The sequence below is a fragment of the Aquila chrysaetos genome, chromosome 14 (genome assembly GCF_900496995.4).
Source record: "Aquila chrysaetos chrysaetos chromosome 14, bAquChr1.4, whole genome shotgun sequence".
In the NCBI taxonomy this organism is placed as follows: domain Eukaryota; kingdom Metazoa; phylum Chordata; class Aves; order Accipitriformes; family Accipitridae; genus Aquila; species Aquila chrysaetos.
This window is the reverse complement of record NC_044017.1, coordinates 25095025-25114822: the sequence shown is the minus strand read 5'-3', so window position 1 is coordinate 25114822 and position 19798 is coordinate 25095025. Positions and strand designations below refer to the sequence as shown.

Sequence of the window (19798 nt, the reverse complement as noted above, 5' to 3'; positions counted from 1 at the left end):
TGTGGTTCCTGTACTTTGGTTTAGCACAAAGAACAGTGATGCCTGGAACATGTAAAGCATATAAATCACGTCATGCCAAATCCTCTCACATTAAAGTTGAGGCCAACAGATTTGATGCCCTTGAAACAAGAATAAGAACCACTGCTGTATCTCTTCATATTCTGTTCCTCCAGCTGTACAAAGCACACCAATCTACACCAATTTCATAAGACAGAAGTGGTAAAATATTATCCTCTGTTACCATCCCAAATCCCTATGCAAAGCTCTGGGATGTTCCTAGAGAAGAAAATTAACCTAAAGGCTCCAGATCAAAATGCTACAAAGCAACGACTGGCTTGGATCTTTGTTTCCTTCACCACGCGAACAGCAAAACTTCCACCCAAGAGAAGTTCATGGAGTTTGTATTACTAGAGGATGTCACTGCACTACAGGAAAATCTTTATTCTCAAAGAGTACAACCCAATATCTGACAAAAGTCCTGACTACATGAAATGTGTTGTCTGTCACAAATGAGGTATCACGACTTCTGATACTTCATTATGAAGAGACAGGATTACAGAATTGTTATGGTTTAGCCTAAACTGCATTACTAGAAGTACTGAACAGTCTTCTTTCTTCCCCTCCCCACTCCCATTCTCATGAAGAAACACACACACGCATATATGGACCATCAAGACACTCATGACAATCACTCAGCACAATTTATTAGGAGAGTTCTGATAAGAAATATACAGGTACAAAATCTTCATTTCCTGGCTGAAGGCAGGATAGAGCAAAGCTTTGCTCTTTCTCGTGGTGTCCTCACTCTGCCTTGTAGATCTGTAGGACAAAAAGTACTGCCACCCTCAATTTTCAAGTTCACATGTTTTTGACTGCCTGCTATTTATATACTCAGTAAACAGAATTTCACATCCGGAAAATCTGCTCAAGTACACCATAGCTCTATCTCCCAGACATTTTGCCAGTTATTCTAGTTGCAGAAACCAACAGCTCAGCCATGAAAGTCTGCTGTAACACCCTGATGTTGACACACAATCAAGAATTTGTAGAACATTAAAACCTAGGAAGGAAGGAGAATACAAAGTCGAACAAATCCTATGGCTTCATTCGAAATAATTCTCATTCTTAGTGGATGGGGAACACACAGGAGAATATGAGTTGCATCAATTTATTTCAGTATCTTTGGAAATAAAAGCAAACCACTATTTTCCCTTACCAGCAAAAATACTTCACATAAGATCAAAGAAGTTACTTCCAATGATTCTGAGTCAAAGACCTCTTAACATCTTTTTTGTCCTCAAAGCTCCATAAGATTAAAAAAGTATATTCTTTCTCTGACAGCTAAATTGCTCTACAAGGTTAAGTTCTTACTATATGAGAAATTCCACTGGTAGCAGTAGAGTTTTTAGTAAGAGAAAGACTTGCATAAACCAAGATACACAGAAGAATCCCTTTCATTAGATGACTTCTTATTCCTAATACGCTCAATCTCCCAGGGATGATTTTACCTTTCTTGAGAGCAAATCATTTAACTAATGATAGAAAATTAAAAGTTAGAGTTTAGGCCTGAGCACAGTCACATCTTGAATGTGTAGAACACATTTCACTCTGAATCTTGTTTCGCTATATACCAGAAATTATACAGCCTTTCTTTTCTTTACAGCTGTTGCTATGAAATCAGTCAACGTAACTGTGTGTTACAAGGACTTTTAGTATATATTTCATTTTTGCCTACATATCTTTTTAATAAAATTCTGTTAATATGCAGGCTTTTTAATCTTTATGAGCCTTACAAACCATTTCCTTGAATGTGAAGCACTTGAGACAGAAAACAGGCTTGCTTCCACAGTGATCTTGCAGGTAGATCATTTCTCAGATACCTACTTGCCACTCCTCTGTGGAATAAGATTCCTGCTTTTATAGTTTGTAACAAACAAGTTAAAAGAAGCATATGTTGATTGTGTAAAAAGCAAAGTGTTTCTTTACTTAATGGGGATTTGTCACTAAAATTCATCAGCGTCTCAGGAATAATCCAATACAATTCAAATATTGAAAAGCAGTCTGCATTTTAGACTCTCAAAATGTTGCTAACTTACCTAAATTAAAAAAAAATTCTTGGTCACTGTTATACAACACTGTATTTGTAAGAAACAGACTGGGAATAATAAAACATAAATATTTTATAAAGCATAATGAAGCAGCGAGCAAGTTAACATGCAAACAATTGCCCATCAGAAGAAAGGAAATACACTATTTCATTGAAAGCTACAAAATCAAGTGATCTTAAACCTTCAATTTCTTAGTCTTCTCTTACTACAATGTTCCCCCTTGTCACAAAACGAATTTGGAGAAAATACATTTGCCAGTTTTTGTGCTTGCTATGAAATGTCAAAACCACTCTGCTCTGAGCCACATTTAAGTTCCCTAGGTCTCATATACTTAGTATTATTAGCTGTTTGCCCGAATCAGACACAGAAAGACTAAACCAACAGAAAACTCAGATAGAGGGACAAAAAGTGTCAGTTGGAAAGCATACCCTTGTTCCAAGATGAAGTTGCAAGTCAACAAAACACACACCTTTAAAAGCGTACACCACTGCAACATTTAAGGTTTTGGGGTTTTTTTTACTGTTAGCCTTTTACTAAACAGCTGTCATTTCCCTTCAAAAAAAAAAAAAATATATATATATGTGGACAATTTGATACTACTTTGCAGGTGATGTTTCTTTAGTCTGTGAAGAGGCCTTCGGTATACCCTGAGAAATACAGGGAGTGGGGGAGAAGATTGCTTACTACAGAGCTATCAGGCTCTTTGTCCGTATTCCAACCAACACAATAAACCTGCTGACTTATGGCAGCTACCATTACAAGTTAGACAAGTCCAGTAGGCTAAGGAAAGGACAAGTGCAACAAGGTAGCAAGCTAGCCCCTTTAACAAAAAAAAACAAAAACAAACAAACAAACAAAAAAAAAAAACCAAAAAACTACCAAAATTTTTCAGTTCTGTTTACCAAAAAATACTTTTGCTTTGAGAGAACTGTGAACATTGCCTCAGCTCTCTGCAATAAAGCACAAGTTTATAGAATCAAAGTTTTATTATTAACCCATCAGACTCAAATTTCTTAATAACCATTTCCAGCCCATGAAACTCTGCTAAAGAAATAGCAACAGGTGATTTAAGTCAATCTAGGAATGATAGGTAGAGCCAACATGCTCAACACTACTAACTTTGCACACCTAATCAACAATAAGCAGACCATTGGTTCCTAAGCTAGGAAACAGCAGTGTTTCTCAGCACGTGTTGCACATTGTCCAGCACAAAACTCTATACGCTTAAGCTCTCAGTTATGCACAGAAGTACTTCAGCAAGAACTCTGTATAGCACTGTAGTTGTAACAGCTGATCTTTAGGTGCCTACAGAACATTACTTCCTAGGTAAATTCAAAGACTTTGTAAAATGATCCCCTTTAAGAAAAACTATTCTTACCTACAAAAGCATAGTACAGACAATGAAATAGGTAACTTCAATAGCAAGAGAAAGAAATCTTTGTGATACAGAACCTCATCTGCTGTTCAAGAGACAGATGAAGTTTGAGAAATACAGTGTTAGCATGACACTGAATATACCTAACACCATTATTAATAAGTTTTACAAGCAACTGCTAGTTTGTTAAACATGGTATTCCTAAGCTAGCCATGCAGCCCAAGTAACTTTAATATTAAACATGCAGTCACAGATATCTTAACCAAACCGCATGTAAATTGGCACAATTACCTGTGTCAAACTCATATAGCTGTGATTAGAACATACTTCAAAGCCATACATAGATTTTTGCCACTCACACTATGTTACAGATAATTAAAATAGTTTCTTGTATCAATAAGGTTATTTCTATTGCATTAGCAATAAGGTTATTAGCTCTGCATAGCCAAAGCAAAACTTAAGTTGTCTTACCACATCATCTGTCAGTGTCTTGATATCAAAGTGCTGTAAATCAAACAGGAAACCAGTCATGTCACAATTGTGCAGTAAAAAAAACAGAAAAACCCAAACAAAAAAGCAAGTCTCAGTGACAGTTACTGTTATTCAAAATAAGATGCAAGTCAAACAGTATTGAATCATGGCACTTGAAGTAATAATTTCTTGGCAAGTTGTACTTTGTTGGCTCATAGTGCATATCAAGTTATACAGGGAATACAGGGTAGATTAAAAAAACCTGTAATCTGATTCTTAGAATAGTACCAGAGGAATATAAACCAAGCACAGCTTGAAAGAAGTTGTGGTTTATTATATTTTATAGCTAAATATGCTAGAACAGAAGACCTGCTCATAATTCAGGTACTAGAATTGTGTCTTCTCAAAATGGCTGTGGGGACACCAAGGAATCAGTCCAGAGATTTTAAACTGAACAGAAAAACATGGAGTTCCTCAACAATTCAAAACTCTCTGCCAAGCTGCAACACTCAAACAACTAAGACTGTTGACTACTCTCAAGCAATGCCTACGTTGCAGGCGGAACACAAAGGTATTAGTAGTAACTGACATAAGCATTTATTAGTAGTAACATCCAAAAAACTATAGATCACTCGCTGCTGTGTGAAACAACAGTTCCTGAACCAACTCTTTTGCTCTCCACCGCACTTTTACAAACGCAGCAAGTGCTAGGATGCACAGCTCTTGCTCAAAACTGAAGAGCAGCACTGAAGAACATTGGTGACTGATGAGTCAGTGTTGCAGGGATCCCATTTATAGTTTTTATGAAGAGGCCGAGAACAGACTTGGCAGGGTAATGGGAAGAATGTGAAGTAGCATACTTAGTGAGATAGAGACTTACCCTATTCTTAGACTCCCCTCACTGCCTCGTGTACAAAGCTTGGCAGCAGCTACAGCAATTATCAATGGCTATATCCAAATTAATCAGATTAGGAAACTCTTGCTTTGTCTTCACCAAGTCAACAATACTTAGGCAGCATTACTTATGACATGTTCTCTGGCTCTTCCCTCAGAATTGAAGAAAAATTTCATGTTAAGTCAAATATTATCCCACAATGGCTCTACTCTGAATATTGTCAAGAAACTGAGAAAGAAGCATCTGATGAATGGCTATGAAGTTAAAAATAAAAAGCAAGTGAAGCGTGAGGGAACACTCAGTACTCAGTGACATAGTGTAAGTTCTACCATCAAAAATAAAAAAAAAAAATTGGAGCTAGGTCAGTATGAAATTTTATGACAATACCATTCCATGTTCTAATAGATGAGGATTTCTAATAAATGAAAACAACAACAAAGTGAAAATATTTCAATCCGGTCAGGAGACTGAAGATCTGTATCCCAGTGTTCCCATTGGTGTTTTCCTGCTGCAACAGATCAGGCTTTTGCCCCACACACTGCTATGGAGCTGGGTTTTATGACTTGTTCTTCCCATTCTGCTAAATAGCTACAAAGACAGCATGAGCGTTAATTTCTGTCATTTGCAAGAGCTCACAACTTTACATTTAGCAAGTTGTCGGTATAATACCTCTATCCTTAAGTGATCAAAACTGCAGGAGAAAACACTAACATATGGTCTTACACTGCAACTTGGTAGCAAAGAACATAAAAATTTATTCCTTTTTCATACACAGGACTTGAATCACTAAGCCTTAAGCAATGCACAGATACCATTGTGAAGCTCCTCTAACATGGTAGGAAACTGAGTAATCTGCTTAGAATGAAAATCTTCTGCATTATCTGCTTTGAGGTGGAAGTTCAAGATTCATGTCAAACTCATGTACATTCCACTAAACAGACACAGGAAGCACAACATGAGGTTCACTTCCATTTAGGAATAGATGTTGGATGTTCTGCAACTGCTTTGTACAAGACACCATCATCATCCGTGGAATCAAGGCAATATTTTTCAGATTCAGGTTTTGTTCTCTGAAAAAGGCAAAAGTGAATGGGATAGTTCAAGACAGTGTTGTACCTTTCAATTAAGCTGTGAAATTCAGCAATGGAATTTACTGTCATAAAGGGTGAAAAGTTCCCCATTTTGTATATCAGAACACCTCACTGACTCAGGCCATCCGACTAATTAGTGAAAAAAGACTACCATGCAACCCGTTAAGGACACCATAATGGTATAAGAAACTCAATATACAGATATGAGTCTCCTAAGCCTTCATCTTACTGGCTACTAGCAGTACAGGAGTCTAAAAATACCAGCATAAGACCTCTTTCAGACAATGTTGTGGGGTCTGGTTCAAAAGTAACTGCTACAAGGAAGTACACCTACTTAACCAGCACTCATCTATCAACACTGGTGACATTCTGTTTGGAGATTTCTTTATAAAGGAGGAGAAACCCCATGTGAACTACAACCTAACGTTCAGATCTTTTAGCACTCTAATACTGAAGGGCTGAATGACTTGCAGTAAGACATCTCAAAAGACTTATTCTGTGAATTTTATAATACTTCTCAGTCAGAGCAGCTGGTTAAAACTGAGAACTGGGATGATCTTTTCCCCCCTCTCCCTCACCAAGTCCTTCTCTTCTGGCAAGGCTGTACAAAGTAAAACCAGTTGCCAACTTTCCTGGTCTTCTGTAGCATTCAAGGATACAGAGATGTAGAACATTACATGCGGTCTTAACAAAAAAAAAAAAAAAAATCTTACCACACTGGATCTTAAATGGCATTACATTTAGAGGAGTGCTGTGACTCAAGAACAGGAGGGTATTTTTATTCTTGCCAAAAAAACACATTTCTAATAAGGGAAAAAATAACTAGACCCATAGTTAGGTAGAGGTTGGAGCACTTTACTACCACAGGAACATATTTTTATTTTCAGGCCTGGATATATCAGTTCACAGAAGTAAGACATACTCTGCTCAAGTGAACAGGTTGCCTTAAACATAGGCCTGCAAGTAAATAAATCTGGCTTAAGTAATATTCCTATAATATTCAGTTACTGCTAAAAACATGATATAAGCTTGCAGAATACTGCTTTACAATGGATGAAAATACTAATATGCTATTCCGTGCCTTCCATGAACTCCAGAATAATAAAATTACTGCTTTTGAGAACATAGGAGCTATGTACAAGTATTCCTCTAGTCTGTTTATCATGTAGGAAGTAGATATGCAAAATTGAAAAACAAATTAACGATATTTTAAGTACATTGACATCCTGTTTTCTAGTCAAAGGGATACAAAACCATGAAGAGATTAAGGAGGTAATTAGGATACCTCAGAAGTCCAGATTTCTCGGTAGCACCTACAGGTGGAAAAGCAGAAGTATCACCATTGCTTAGTCTTCAGCTATACAAGCACATCTATAAACAACTAACATTTTAAAACTACATTTTCCAGGGTAACTTAGTTGTCAGTCTGGGACACAGAGGAAGAAGTCATTTTGTTTTGCAATTGAGAAGAAGCAGTTTAGTTAAAGCTAAATCACAATTAAAAACAAGCGTATAGATGTATCATTTTTGAAGAAAGCAAGCAATGTGACATAGAATTACCCTTTATTGAAGATTATGTCTCTCAGGCATACTGGTAAATAACTGATTTCATTGCACACAGGATATACACATACATTCAGTGTATGGTACAGTGTTCTTGATAAGCTGTCAAAAGGCCCGATCTCAAAAACATCAAAGACAGTGAGAGCCTTAGAAACCAAAAGGTACACTGGGACACAAGAGCTGAGGTTCACAACACAGGCACAGCAACAAGACTACTCACAGAACACAAAGAGCACTGTGTCTCTTGAAAAAGCCACACGTGACACAACTTTTGCACCACCCAGCTAGGGAAAGTAAGCCAAATGCTATTTGGCTTCATATATATTCACAGAGAAGAATCTTATTGTCATACAGAAGAGGATGATCTTATGTTGCCTATCCAAACAGTAGTGTTGTCCCAAAAGTGGCGTTGTTTACCTAGTGTGCAAGACACCAATATACACACAGAGCAGTGCTATTTTATTCCACTTGATGTTTGCACAAAGATGGGGGCTAGGTGGTAACCCACAAAGCTAGCACCACTTATACCTAAATGGGCAAGCAATTTATACAGTTTAGTTTTACATATTTAGTTTCCAAAGTTGTTCCCCAAAATTATTATTGGTAGTCGCTTATCTGCCACAGTTTCTATTGGGCTAAAGTTTTCCCCACTTCGAAATAAAGGTAGAGTGTTCTTTTATTCTACAGCACATGCTCAAGGCGGGGGTGGGGCGGGGTAAGTCTTTTTGGTCTTGAATTGGGTCGGTGGTCATGATCTCCCCCTGCCGCCTTTACCTTTCCCCCAGTTAACGACGATCTTTGCTGACTTCATGCCTATTAGCAATTATTCAACTTTTGGCACCTCCTAGGGTAGGATTTTCCCTTCTTCTCAGTCTTTTTAGTTCTTCGGGGGCACAGTTGTTAGCAAGGCATGCATTGTTTATACAAAGGGTATCCTGTTTCACAACACCTTTGTGGCCTTTTTAAGTACATCAGTAGCACATACTGAAAGTTAATCTGCAAGACAGAGTTTAACAAATTGAGTCATTGTCTATTACCCCAGCCAACTCTGGGTAGAGATAGTGAAGTGAAGCAAAGAAATGAGAAATGCCACCTTGTCGGATCAACAGTACTAGTTTGATCTTTTGTGTCATCACATGTATTTCTCTATCTTCGCGTATGAATATTTATAAACAAAACTCTATCTAAATGCAGTACAAACAGTCCAGGCAACCAGGCCCAGAATTCAGAAGAATGTCATCTTCTCAGACGGGACTCTAGTCTCATGTCTTCAGCATTTTTTCCACCAACACTACAGCCCAGCGTGGCCTGGAAACAATGAAAAATAGTGTAATACAATATAGGGAATAGTCTGTATCATCTAAAAGTTTTGGCACTCTACCAAAAGGTGCAGCATCTACGTCCTCCACAAGTGCTCTTTTCATCATCACGTAAGCACAGAGTGACATTGCTCATCTGACTTTCTGGATGAAAACAGCATGTTTAAAAAAACCAGTATGTTTGGTACTTGAACTCAGATCATGCCTGGCAGGGATGGATATTGTTATTATGCCAGAGAAGCAGACAAAGTCTGATTTGTTGATCATAAATGGAATTTGAAGACTGACAAGCACCCAGCCATATACCCCTGCCGACTTCAAAGGAGTTTTAGGCATGCAAAGTAACAGGATCTCAGGCAGCTAAACAATAATTTCAACATGCATGCCCTCCACTGCACTGAAGTACTTCAGTTTACAAAAAATAAAAAAAATCCCACAGCCTGGTATCTGAATCCTTTTGGGATATTCATTTTTGCCTTCCTTGCAGAAGAAAATAAAGAAACAAAACCACATATAATACCCCCTCCAAACCACAGCACACATGTACTGCTTCTTTCATACATTAAGAAGAGCTTAGAGCCTACATGTAGCTGGGGAGGGGGGGAGAGGTTTTGCAATGAGTTTTAGAAGAACTGGCCAACTTAAGCCTGAATGCTGAAATGACATATACAAAGACTAAAGATGTACATATAATCACATAATCCCTTCTGTATCTTTTTAAATTAGAAAGTGAGAAAGAACTCATCACACGCTGCCATTAATTCTATCACCAAAAAGATTCAACACTAGCTGGTTTTTTCCCCAAAGGCTATTCTCCAGCAGAAACACAACCAGAAGACTGAAGCAGGGATCGCAATGAAACCTGTAGACTCAGACAGACGTAAATTGGATGATTACAGTGAATGCTATTACTTTAGGATCTCCTTTGTCACAATATTCCCTCGGTAATTTTGCTACCTCAGTCTGTAAGCGCAATTTAGAAACTGCTGTATAACCCCACAGCTTTTCCTACTTTTAATTTCCAATATACTACTTCAGCATTTATTTAATGGCTTTATCACAGACTCTGTTGCTTGGAAAGCAGTCTGAAAAGCAATCAGGGGCAAAATTATCTTAACATGACAGTTTCTACACAGTGATATTCTTTAGACATTGATGAGTTAAATGCAAAAGTGGTGCTTACAGGTAAGATTATATAACAAAGTGCTAGAACACAGCACTAAAATTTAGTATCATAACACACGGTGTTAATTCATGCCAACAAAAATAACAGCATGAGGAATTTACAATTTTACAAAGCTGCAATAAAGTGTTTTAGGTAACATCTGTTCAGCAATCATTTCTTTAAAAGACTAATTTAGATTCAAGGTCTTACACTGCAGCGTAACTGCAGCAATAATTCAGCCACTTCGTAATTAAAGATATTGACACAGATCGGTCTTACCTTTCTACTCTATGCCAGAGAAATGGAAGTGCTTTTGCTCTTAACTACATCTTTCTTTGATTTACAGACACTGTTAAATGCAAGTGTTAATTTGCCTATTTTTAACAGATTGATGCAAACAAGAAAGCCTTCTTGACTCATGTAAATTTCATAAAGAACTTAATCAAAAACATAACCTGAAAGTCACTGAAGACAGGTCAATGGTATACTGAAATTAAGAGAAACACCTCTAACTTGAGCTAGAAATTCATTTTTTGAGGACTAGTGTTCCAGTCCTCAGTGTGTAGTGTTCCACTACAAGTTCCAGTCTCAGTAAAATGCAATTGGAAGTCACATAATCTAGCACTCATTTTTATGATTTCCAAATATTTCCAAGGGGGAAAAAAAAAATAAAAATTTAAAGGAAGTGGCAAGCAACTGCTTTTACACCAACCCCCCCAGCAGATTTCAAGTTTCCTGCTCAGTCAATGTATACATAGGAAAAAGGTATAATCTCTGCCATCCTTCAATTCACTTCCTTTTTTTATCAAGCCCTAAACCTCAAGGGTGAACGTAAGAGCTTTCAATAAGCTGAAGTACCACAGTATCATAGAATAACTTTTACCCTTTTAAGAGTCCTACTCTTCCAAAATCTTGGACCTGCTGAACAAAGCCAAGCTAGTATGTCCTTCAAAACTAGCCATCACTCTGTAAAAAAATTTTTTTAAACGATTCTGTAAAAGAACAGAAAGAACTGAGGCTTACAACTCATTCACTTCTTCTGAGAAGCTAGTTTATTCAGAAAGGCAGTACTTCAAGATGACATTTGATTGGAATCAACCTCTGTTTAGCGCAAAGACTCTTTCTCCCCACCCCAAATGAAGTGGGATTTAAAAAGAGAGATTTTTCGCCCTGCTAAACAAGAATTTTCTTTGGAAGGGAAAAAAAAAAAAAATAGGTACACGTTAATGATGTCAACTTTGTCAACCAGCAATCCAATTTCACCTCAAGGTTTGTCAAGGAATCAAATTATTTTTCAGATTAGCATATCTGCTGTGACAGATCAATATGTTGCATTGATTGGAAGGGTCCAACCTGGAACTTATTTTCAAGCCTTTCACACTGAGGAAAATTAGACTAATACAATCTGGATGACTTGAGTTCACTGAATCTAACAGCCAATTTCATCCACATTTGACAAACATACAAGAGATCAGCAATGTAATTCCGGTGACATGAAGAAGTATGGCACTGTAAGTATCCCAAACACAGAAAAGACTACAGCCTATATCTAAGACTGCATTACAGAGAATTCAAAGGGGTGAGGGAAGTTTTATGTATTCTGACACAAAACTAATTTAACTAATAAAAATATATTGAAGAGGTATTACGGGAAGAGTTAGATGTGAGCAAGACAGATAGAACAGAATCATTTAAGTTGGAAAAGACCTTTAAGATCACTGAGTCCAACTGTTAACACTGCCAAGTCCACCACTAAACCATGTCCGTAAGCACCACATCTACACATCTTTTAAATACCTCCAGGGTTGGTGACTCAACCACTTCCCTGGGCAGCCTGTTCCAATGCTTGCCAACCCTTTCCGTGAAGACATTTTTCCTAATATCCAGTCTAAACCTCCCCTGCCTCAACTTGAGGCCATTTCGTCTTGTTGTATCACTTGTTACTTGGGAGAAGAGCCCAACACCCACGTCGCTACAACCTCCTTTCAGGTAGTTGTAGAGAGCGATAAGGTCTCCCCTCAGCCTCCTTTTCTCCAGGCTAACCAACTCCAGTTCCCTCAGCTGCTCCTCATAAGACTTGTGCTCTAGACCCTTCACCAGCTTTGTTGCCCTCCTCTGAACACGCTCCAGCAACTCAATGTCTTTCCTGGAGCGAGGGGCCCAAAACTGAACACAGGACTCGAGGTGCGGCCTCACCAGTGCCGAGCACAGGGGGACGATCACCTCCCTGCTCCTGCTGGCCACACTATTGCTGATACAGGCCAGGATGCCGTTGGCCTTCTTGGCCACCTGGGCACACTGCCGGCTCGTATCCAGCCGGCTGTCGACCAACCCCCCCAGGTCCTTTTCCACCGGGCAGCTTTCCAGCCACTCTTCCCCAAGCCTGTAGCGCTGCATGGGGTTGTTGTGACCCAAGTGCAGGACCCGGCACTTGGCTTTGTTGAACCTCATACGATTGGCCTCGGCCCATCGATCCAGCCTGTCCACATCCCTCTGTAGAGCCTGCCTACCCTCGAGCAGATCAACACTCCCACCCAGCTTGGTATCATCTGCAAACTTACTAAGGGTGCACTCGATCCATTCCCCCATTTTGCAGGGGGGGGGGAAGATATATCATCTCCCCCTCAAAAAAACAAACCAGTCTTGTAAGACAACAGGAGGTAGAGAGGAAGGAGAGTTTACCAATTTTAGATTTAATAGCTAAGTGATAAATATTCTGTATTGCAGTATCTTCGGGCAGAAATTTATGAAGCGATAGAAAGAAAAGCATATCTTATAGTACCCTTAAAGTGAACTACCCCAATCAAAGAAGCTGGTTGATGTCTATAATTATTAGAGCAATTCTACCTGTACCACTGTGTATGTTTCCTCGCCAGAAATTATTAGCCAGGACAAGCCAGGGATTAGAGACTACATTTCAAATGTTATAATAGCTATACCAGGTCCTTGGGTTTTGCGGCATGGAGCAGCCTGCTGCTCTTTAGTAACCGCTAAATTCCACAGATCACATTTGTAAACTATACCACTCACAGCAGTTTACATGAAGACAGAGACAAAATCCTAAACTCTATTCAAGAAATATTCACCTCTTGACTCTTTTTAAGGTCACCGAGTGAGCTAATGGCATACCTAGAACAAAGTCCATCATTCTTCAGTCCCCTGTCAACACCACAGGGCAAAATCTTTGCTTTAAGAGATCACTTAAAGATGAAAAGCAAGACTACTGTCTAAGGTCAAATGGTTTTGAAAGTTGCAGTTTGACAAGGCATTGTCATGAATTAAGGATATTCTCAGTCATCCCTGCTTAAAGAGTTTCAGAAACCGGGCAGGGGGAACTGGGACAGGACAAAATTAAAAAAAAAAAAAAAAAAAAACACAAACAAAAAATGCAACCCGCCTACATGATGATCATATACCCTACAAAGCTAAGTCAGATACCCAAATTCAACTCCCTTTATTTTCTGTAGCTGGGTCAAAAATCAACACTGTGACCTCAAAAAGCCAGTCAGCTGATGCCCACATCTGCACATGCTCAAAACCACCCTTGCCTAGCCTGGGAGGTCCGGACATATATCAGACAAGCTCATCTGCACCAAAGAGAAGCCCTTCTTTCACTGAAAAGACAGTCAGACTTCATATAAGAAAAAAAATCTCAATGGCTTGTATCACTTATCTGGCAGGGTAATACACCCTATAAATTATTGTATTTCTCTTTTAACACATTGTTAGGGGAAACAAAGTGAATATGATGGCAACAGCCTATTTCTGTTTTAACATATAGTTAGGGAAAAAAGTGAAAATGATTGCAGTATCCTATTTGCATAAGAACTTAGCAGTTAAAGTATTAATAATAAGTAAAACCTCTTGACTCAGTGCGCTTGTCAGTCTCAAGCACACACAAATCCATGTCTCCCAGTCCCCACGGGGATAATCCAACCATCAAGTGTATACCTGTAACACTATCCAACCTTTTAGACTGGGCAGACTGTATAGGTTTTTACTCAGGGATGCTATAGTAAAGCATGTCCAGCCACGTCACCTGCATGACTAAAATGCATGTACCCCCAGTAGATACGTAGCCAGTTAGGAAGACAAGCAAACAGCTCTTGGTCACAGTTTCATATATGCCCATTCTAACAAGAAAAAACAGGCACAAGGACTTGGTTCAAACAGCAGTCTGTGCAGGCACAATATGAAAAGGATTCCAGAAAACGACTGCCAGGAGCAAGTTGTGACCTTCCAGAACAGGTTTGGCCACCCTACAGTTTGATACTGCTTATTACCTAATTTTTTTGAACCTGTGCTCAAGTGCCAGATACTCAAGTACCGAATATGACACAAAGATGCCTTAGAATCAAGAATCTACTGTATGTTATGTATTATAGTATCTATTTTGTAAGCATATAATACAGCTTAGAGCAGGTGGGCTCAGAGCCAGCTGAACATAGACTACGATGTGCATCACCTAAATATGAGCATGGGATGCATCTGCTCTGCATGTGGTGGATACAAGACCTGTAGAATATACGTTTGTCCCAGCTTTAATACTTGGAAATTTCATGGCGTCGAAACAAAAACTGGCTATTTCTGGGTGCTTTTTAGTTAGAGCATATCTTACAGACACATTATCTCATGGACAATTATTAGCCATTTCGAGTTTCCCAGTTTCTTAGTGTGCTAGCCAAGGGCTTGTAAAAGCAGGGCTAGGGAGGAGAACTTTACTATGTCCCTTATATTCAAAGACTCAGTTTTTCACGATACAGTTGACATCACCAAAATAAAAAAAAAAAAATCCCAGTTCTGTTAAAAGTAACATCGTTTAAGAGCTAGAAGTCTATTCTGTTCCCCTTACGCCTATAGCTGTCAAACAGCGCATAAGACAATAAAGCTTTATGATGAAGAGGAGAGACCTGAAAACTTGCTGCTAAATAAAGCCAGGTCCTTTCGGGCAGCCAAGGAAGAGGCGAGCTGGAGCGGGCGGGCTCGCCCTTTGTAGGCCACTTGAAGTCGACGGCGCCGTCTCGTAGCCCGCCTATTCCTACCGGGTCCCCCGGTCTCTCGGGGGGCTCCAGATCAGTGACCAGCCCCGGGGGAGGGAGCGGAGGACCGGCTCACCGCACGGTCGGGCGGGCCCCATCGACCCGAACCCGGCAGGGAGGCGTCCCGCTGGGCTGGGCCGGGCCGGGCCGGCGACAGGCCCACGCCTCAGGCAGCCCCGCCGCGGCCGCCCCGGCGGGGATGGGGGGCGGCTCGGGATCGACTCGTACTTACGAATTTGGGCTTCCTGCCGTCCGCCGTCTCCTCGGGGCCGCCCGCTCCCCCGGCCCCCGGCGGGCCCTTCCGACGGAGCCCCTTGTTCTCCCGCCCGCCGCGACCCGGCGGCGAGGACGGGGCGCAGTAACGCGGCCGCGGCCGCCGCGGCTCCATGGCCTCGCTCGGGAGAGAGGAGGGGAGAGGATGAGGGAAAGACCGCGGCCCGCGACCGGGCCCAGGCCCGGCGGCCCCGGCCGAGCTGGGCGCCTGCGATTAGCGCGGCTTAGCTGGGCTCGGCCGGGCGGGGCGCCGCGGGGGGAGCTCAGGGCTAAAGCCGCTGCTGCCGCCGCCTCAACGCGGCAAAGGATTTAGCGAAGAGCCTCTAATCCCGGCCGGCGGCGGCCGTCCCCGGCCGCGGCACCGCCACGCCGCAGCACCGGGCGGAGAACGGGGCGGGGGGGGAGACCGGGGCGCGCGCCCCCAACGGCCGCTCCCCGGCGCCTGTCAGAGCCCAGGAATGTCCCGCCGTCCGAATCGTCCCGCCACTGCCGGTCCCCGCCCCCGGCCTCTCCGCGCCAGCCAATCCACGGCGGCAGGGTGGAAATGGCGCTTCCCGGTTGGCTGGCCTTCTGCCAATCTCCGGTGAATCAGCTGTTCTCTGCAAAGCGCCGGCGAGGAGCCCCAGTGACCGCACCTGTTGGCCCGCGCCGCGCCCCCCCTTCCATCCCTCAGGACTACATGTCCCAGAGAGCAGCGCGGCCCGCGCCCGCCGAGGCAGACGGGGCTGCGCGGCGCAGTGCGCGGCGGGAGTCGTAGTCCCAGTCCCGAGCGGGCGAGGCGGGGGTCCGCGGGGGCCGGTGCGGGAACGGGGTCAGTCCGTGTGCGGGTTCTGTGGGCGTACGTGGGTTTTCCTCAGGGTTTGGGGCGTCTTGTTTCGGTTTGCCCCCCGGCAAGTTTCATGCTGCCACGTAACGGCGGCGGCGGCGGCGGCCACGGCCCGCCCTGAGAGGGCGGTTCCCCTGTCAGCGGTGGGTGAATCCCCGCGTTCTGAGGCAGCGGCTTCCCCTCCGCCTGAGGGGGTAAGGGACACCTCCACCCTCTCAGGAAGGTTTTATTTCCTTGCCTCCCAGGTCCCGCCGTGTCTTCTGAAGGATCTGATCACCCGCAGCCGAAGGACGGGACGGGTCCCTGACCTCCTTGGCCTAGGGTGCCGATTTCCAAAGCCTGGTTTTGTTAATTCTGATTTCAGACGTAGAGCCACTGTTTCACAGGTGAAAACTTGTTCATCTGTTTCTATGGAGCTTTTTTATGTATTTAGAGCCCTGATTTTTTGTATGTAAATACACATTTTAATATATTTTATATGTACTTAATATTTTTATAAATTTTATACCATTTTGCTGGTACTGGGATAAGGAAGCAGAGGAACAAGGGAGAGACGTAGGCCCTGTTCAAAACAATGGCAGCATTTCCATGGACCTCTTCAGGCCAGGATTTTGTTCTGTGACCAACACAGTCTTTGTGGAGGAGCTGTTACTAGCAAGGCCAAAAGAACAGGCGTACCTACGTTCTGTATTTGCTTAATGCAATCTCTTGTTTTCTGCCACAGAAAGACCTCCAAGACTCTGTGGTTTGTGGGGAAATGAATAAATAGAGATTTCATTACACTATAGACTGGCAAATTGTATATGCCTTAGAGAATAATTGAATTGTCATTAACACAATCGATACTTTCCATTTATCTTTATCTTAAATTAACAGTAGTTAGAATAATGATGCAAACTGGAGACTTACATAGGGGAAAATCTATTTCCAAATCTCAGTGTTAGGTATTATTAAGAAAAAGAAGGCTAACACTCAGCATTCGAATCTCTAGAGTATTTTCTAAAACAGAACAAGTTTCATTTTTTGTCTGCCATTCAGTAAGAAAAACTGTTAGGTTTCCATACTGTTTTTATCATTTTGAGTTGTCTTGAATACAGTGAAAATAAAATGCTCCTTCCAACAACTGCATTCACTTCTTCCACGTAATTTGAGGGGCTTTCATTCCAGTGCAATGACATCAAAAGAATAAAGAATTCAATCCTTCAGCATGACTTACTTACACAGGCAGTGACCTACAAAATGTAGTGACTACCACTACACAGAGCTCTGGTGAAATGTAACAGAATTCAGTCCCAAACTGGACCTTTGCAGGACTGGGATTTAATGCTAGGGAGCCATGGGGCGGTGTAGAGTGAATGCTAGAATTATTTGTATACATTAAACTGTTTGTCCTTTGGCACATTTCTATAGATGTTTTGTAAATTTATATTGGAATTCTTTGTGGAGAGTATAATTAGCACAACACTGTTTAATGTCATGGTTAATGATTTCCTGGAACATTTGATTAGAAAATTAATCAGCCTATGTATGTGTATGATAAAGCTGTTTAAATGGACCTCCTAATTGCACTGTAGTAGAACACAATGGCTTGTGCCAATATATCACTTTCAAGGTACTGTATTGCAATAATAGAGAAACACTAAAGGGAATAATTTGTCAGGCAGTTTTACTAAGCCAAAAGTAAATGTTAGTACTTTTGATCAATTATTATTATTTTATGCTACCCCTCTTGTGCTTGTTAGGTGCTTCACAGAACAAATACACTCTTCCAACAGCTTAGGTGGCCAAGATTAATCATGACTGAGGAAAAAATTGTGAGAAAGAAATGAATCGGTAATACTATAATTGTGCAGAGATTATACTTAGTCATAGCATGCATATTGTCTGCAGCAGGCATATAGTTTGGCAATTTGGCGTTATTTTTGTTCTGGAATGAGAATTTTTTAATTATAAAAGTCTGAGACAAAGTAAGTGCATAAAGTTAAACGTACAGATATTTGCAAAACTGGTCCTTTAGATTGATGGATTTAATTAGGCTCTTCCCATTCTGTTCCATCTCTTTTTTTTTTTTTTAAATATACTGTAACTCAGGTCTTAAACCAGAAAAAAAAAAAAAAAGAATACCCTCCTAATATTCATTGTTCCAGGGAGGCGGTTTTTCAAATAAATCCCTGTGCACAGCATTCGTAAGCTGGCTTTTGACTGAGTTTAGGCAGTTCTCCATATTTCATTTGGAGACGCCTAGTTCTTTCCTACAAGAAGAAGATAAAACAGTTAATTAACTGTTCTTTAATTAGGTTCATCCTCTTAAACTGTCACATAAAAGTTATGAAGGATTTTGTGAGCAATGTTGTTGTTTTTATACAGCAAGCATACAAGTTTAACTGTCTTTATTACTAATGCTATTTAAGTATTCTGACAAGCAAAACCTTCCAGAGCCACAGTTCCTGCGGCTTGGCAGAAGCAAGGCAAATGGCAGATAGACGTGTCTTTTCCGGAAAATGGTTTCTTCTTTCTCTCATGAAAAGCACCAAACAGGCCATTCTACCCCAAATCCCTCAAACTTGCATAGCTATTTGTAAGTCGTACCAATTGAATATGTATCTTATACCTTTCCTAACATCTTATTCAAACAGTTAATAAAGTAGTTAAACCAAGTTACAGGATTGTTAACTCATAATGCTGATAAAAATTACGTTGGAAAAACATGGCCTGTCTTCATGTCTTTCAGAGACAATGGATGCTGTTTTATCTAAGGAACTCTTTAACAGTTGCATTTTCATATTGCAACAGAAATCATTAATAATTTAAATGTATTACAATATAATATCCTTAAATGTAACCTACGGATAAGATGTTACTTAATTTTGATAGCATGGAGGGTTCGCAAAGCATATTATTCCATTATTAAGATAATGGGTAGATAAAAACTCAAATGGTTCATCTAGTCTAGTCTATTAACTTTACTAAGGAACCTGGCTGTTAACAAGTTTATCATACTAACAGATGAACAAATTTATGTTACAGTTATGAGAAAATTCATGCTCTGTTCAAGTAATAAATTATTACTGAAGAAAATTTACTATGTTTTTTCCTGTAAAACAAACAGCTAGAATTCTTGTGGGTTTTTGGACATCATTTGATTGTCATTTAGTCAGTGTCATTGCCACTATACTAGTATATGTGATCTCTGCTATCTGTTTGGGGCATAGACTAGGAAAATCCATAGCTAGAACTCTGTGCTGGAAGATTGTGGTTATCAATCAGAAAAAGGAAGCAACTAGAAATTTGCAGCCTAATAAGACACTGGCCTGAAGTTCTTAGAAGGGAAAAAGCTATTAGACATTTTCTGATGTACAGTTATAGTTATGAACTTAGTTATGAATGGTTACAGAGTTATAAGTCTACTAAAATGTGACAAAAAGGAGTTTGTGGTTTAATAGTCTTTTCACAAAGAATTTAATTTCTCCTTTGCTTAAGCTCGTCATCGAGAAAACTTCTGTTTGTCATGAATCTGCTTAAAGGGAATCTGAGAACTGAGTTTAGGCTAAACCCTAAAAAATAATTATTTTCTTTGAGGTTCTTTCTTGGTAACAAGTTCATTTTACTCATGCAATGCTTTAAGAATGTATGAAGTTACTTGTCTTATGATGCTTCTTTTTTAAAATCTTGC

General features: G+C 40.6%; 1 protein-coding gene across 5 annotated transcripts in view; it reads right to left on the bottom strand.

The window, feature by feature from the left end:
• DIAPH3 (diaphanous related formin 3) overlaps positions 1–15938 on the bottom strand; it is a 249906-nt gene extending 233968 nt beyond the window's left edge. Inside the window, exons 1-2 of one of the 5 annotated variants that reach the window (XR_003926581.2) lie at positions 15259–15938; positions 3955–3987 (exon numbers count right to left, since the gene is read on the bottom strand). Coding sequence is in view for 3 of the 5 variants with exons in the window: in XM_030036634.2 (XP_029892494.1) it covers positions 3955–3987; positions 15259–15414 (189 nt within the window). In the remaining 2 variants the exon portion in view is untranslated. Of the gene's footprint in view, positions 1–3954; positions 3988–15254 lie in introns of all 5 variants that reach the window. The other 4 variants (XM_030036634.2, XM_030036632.2, XM_030036633.2 and 1 more) reach the window with 4 other exon arrangements.
• Between the last annotated feature and the right edge of the window lie 3860 nt (positions 15939–19798).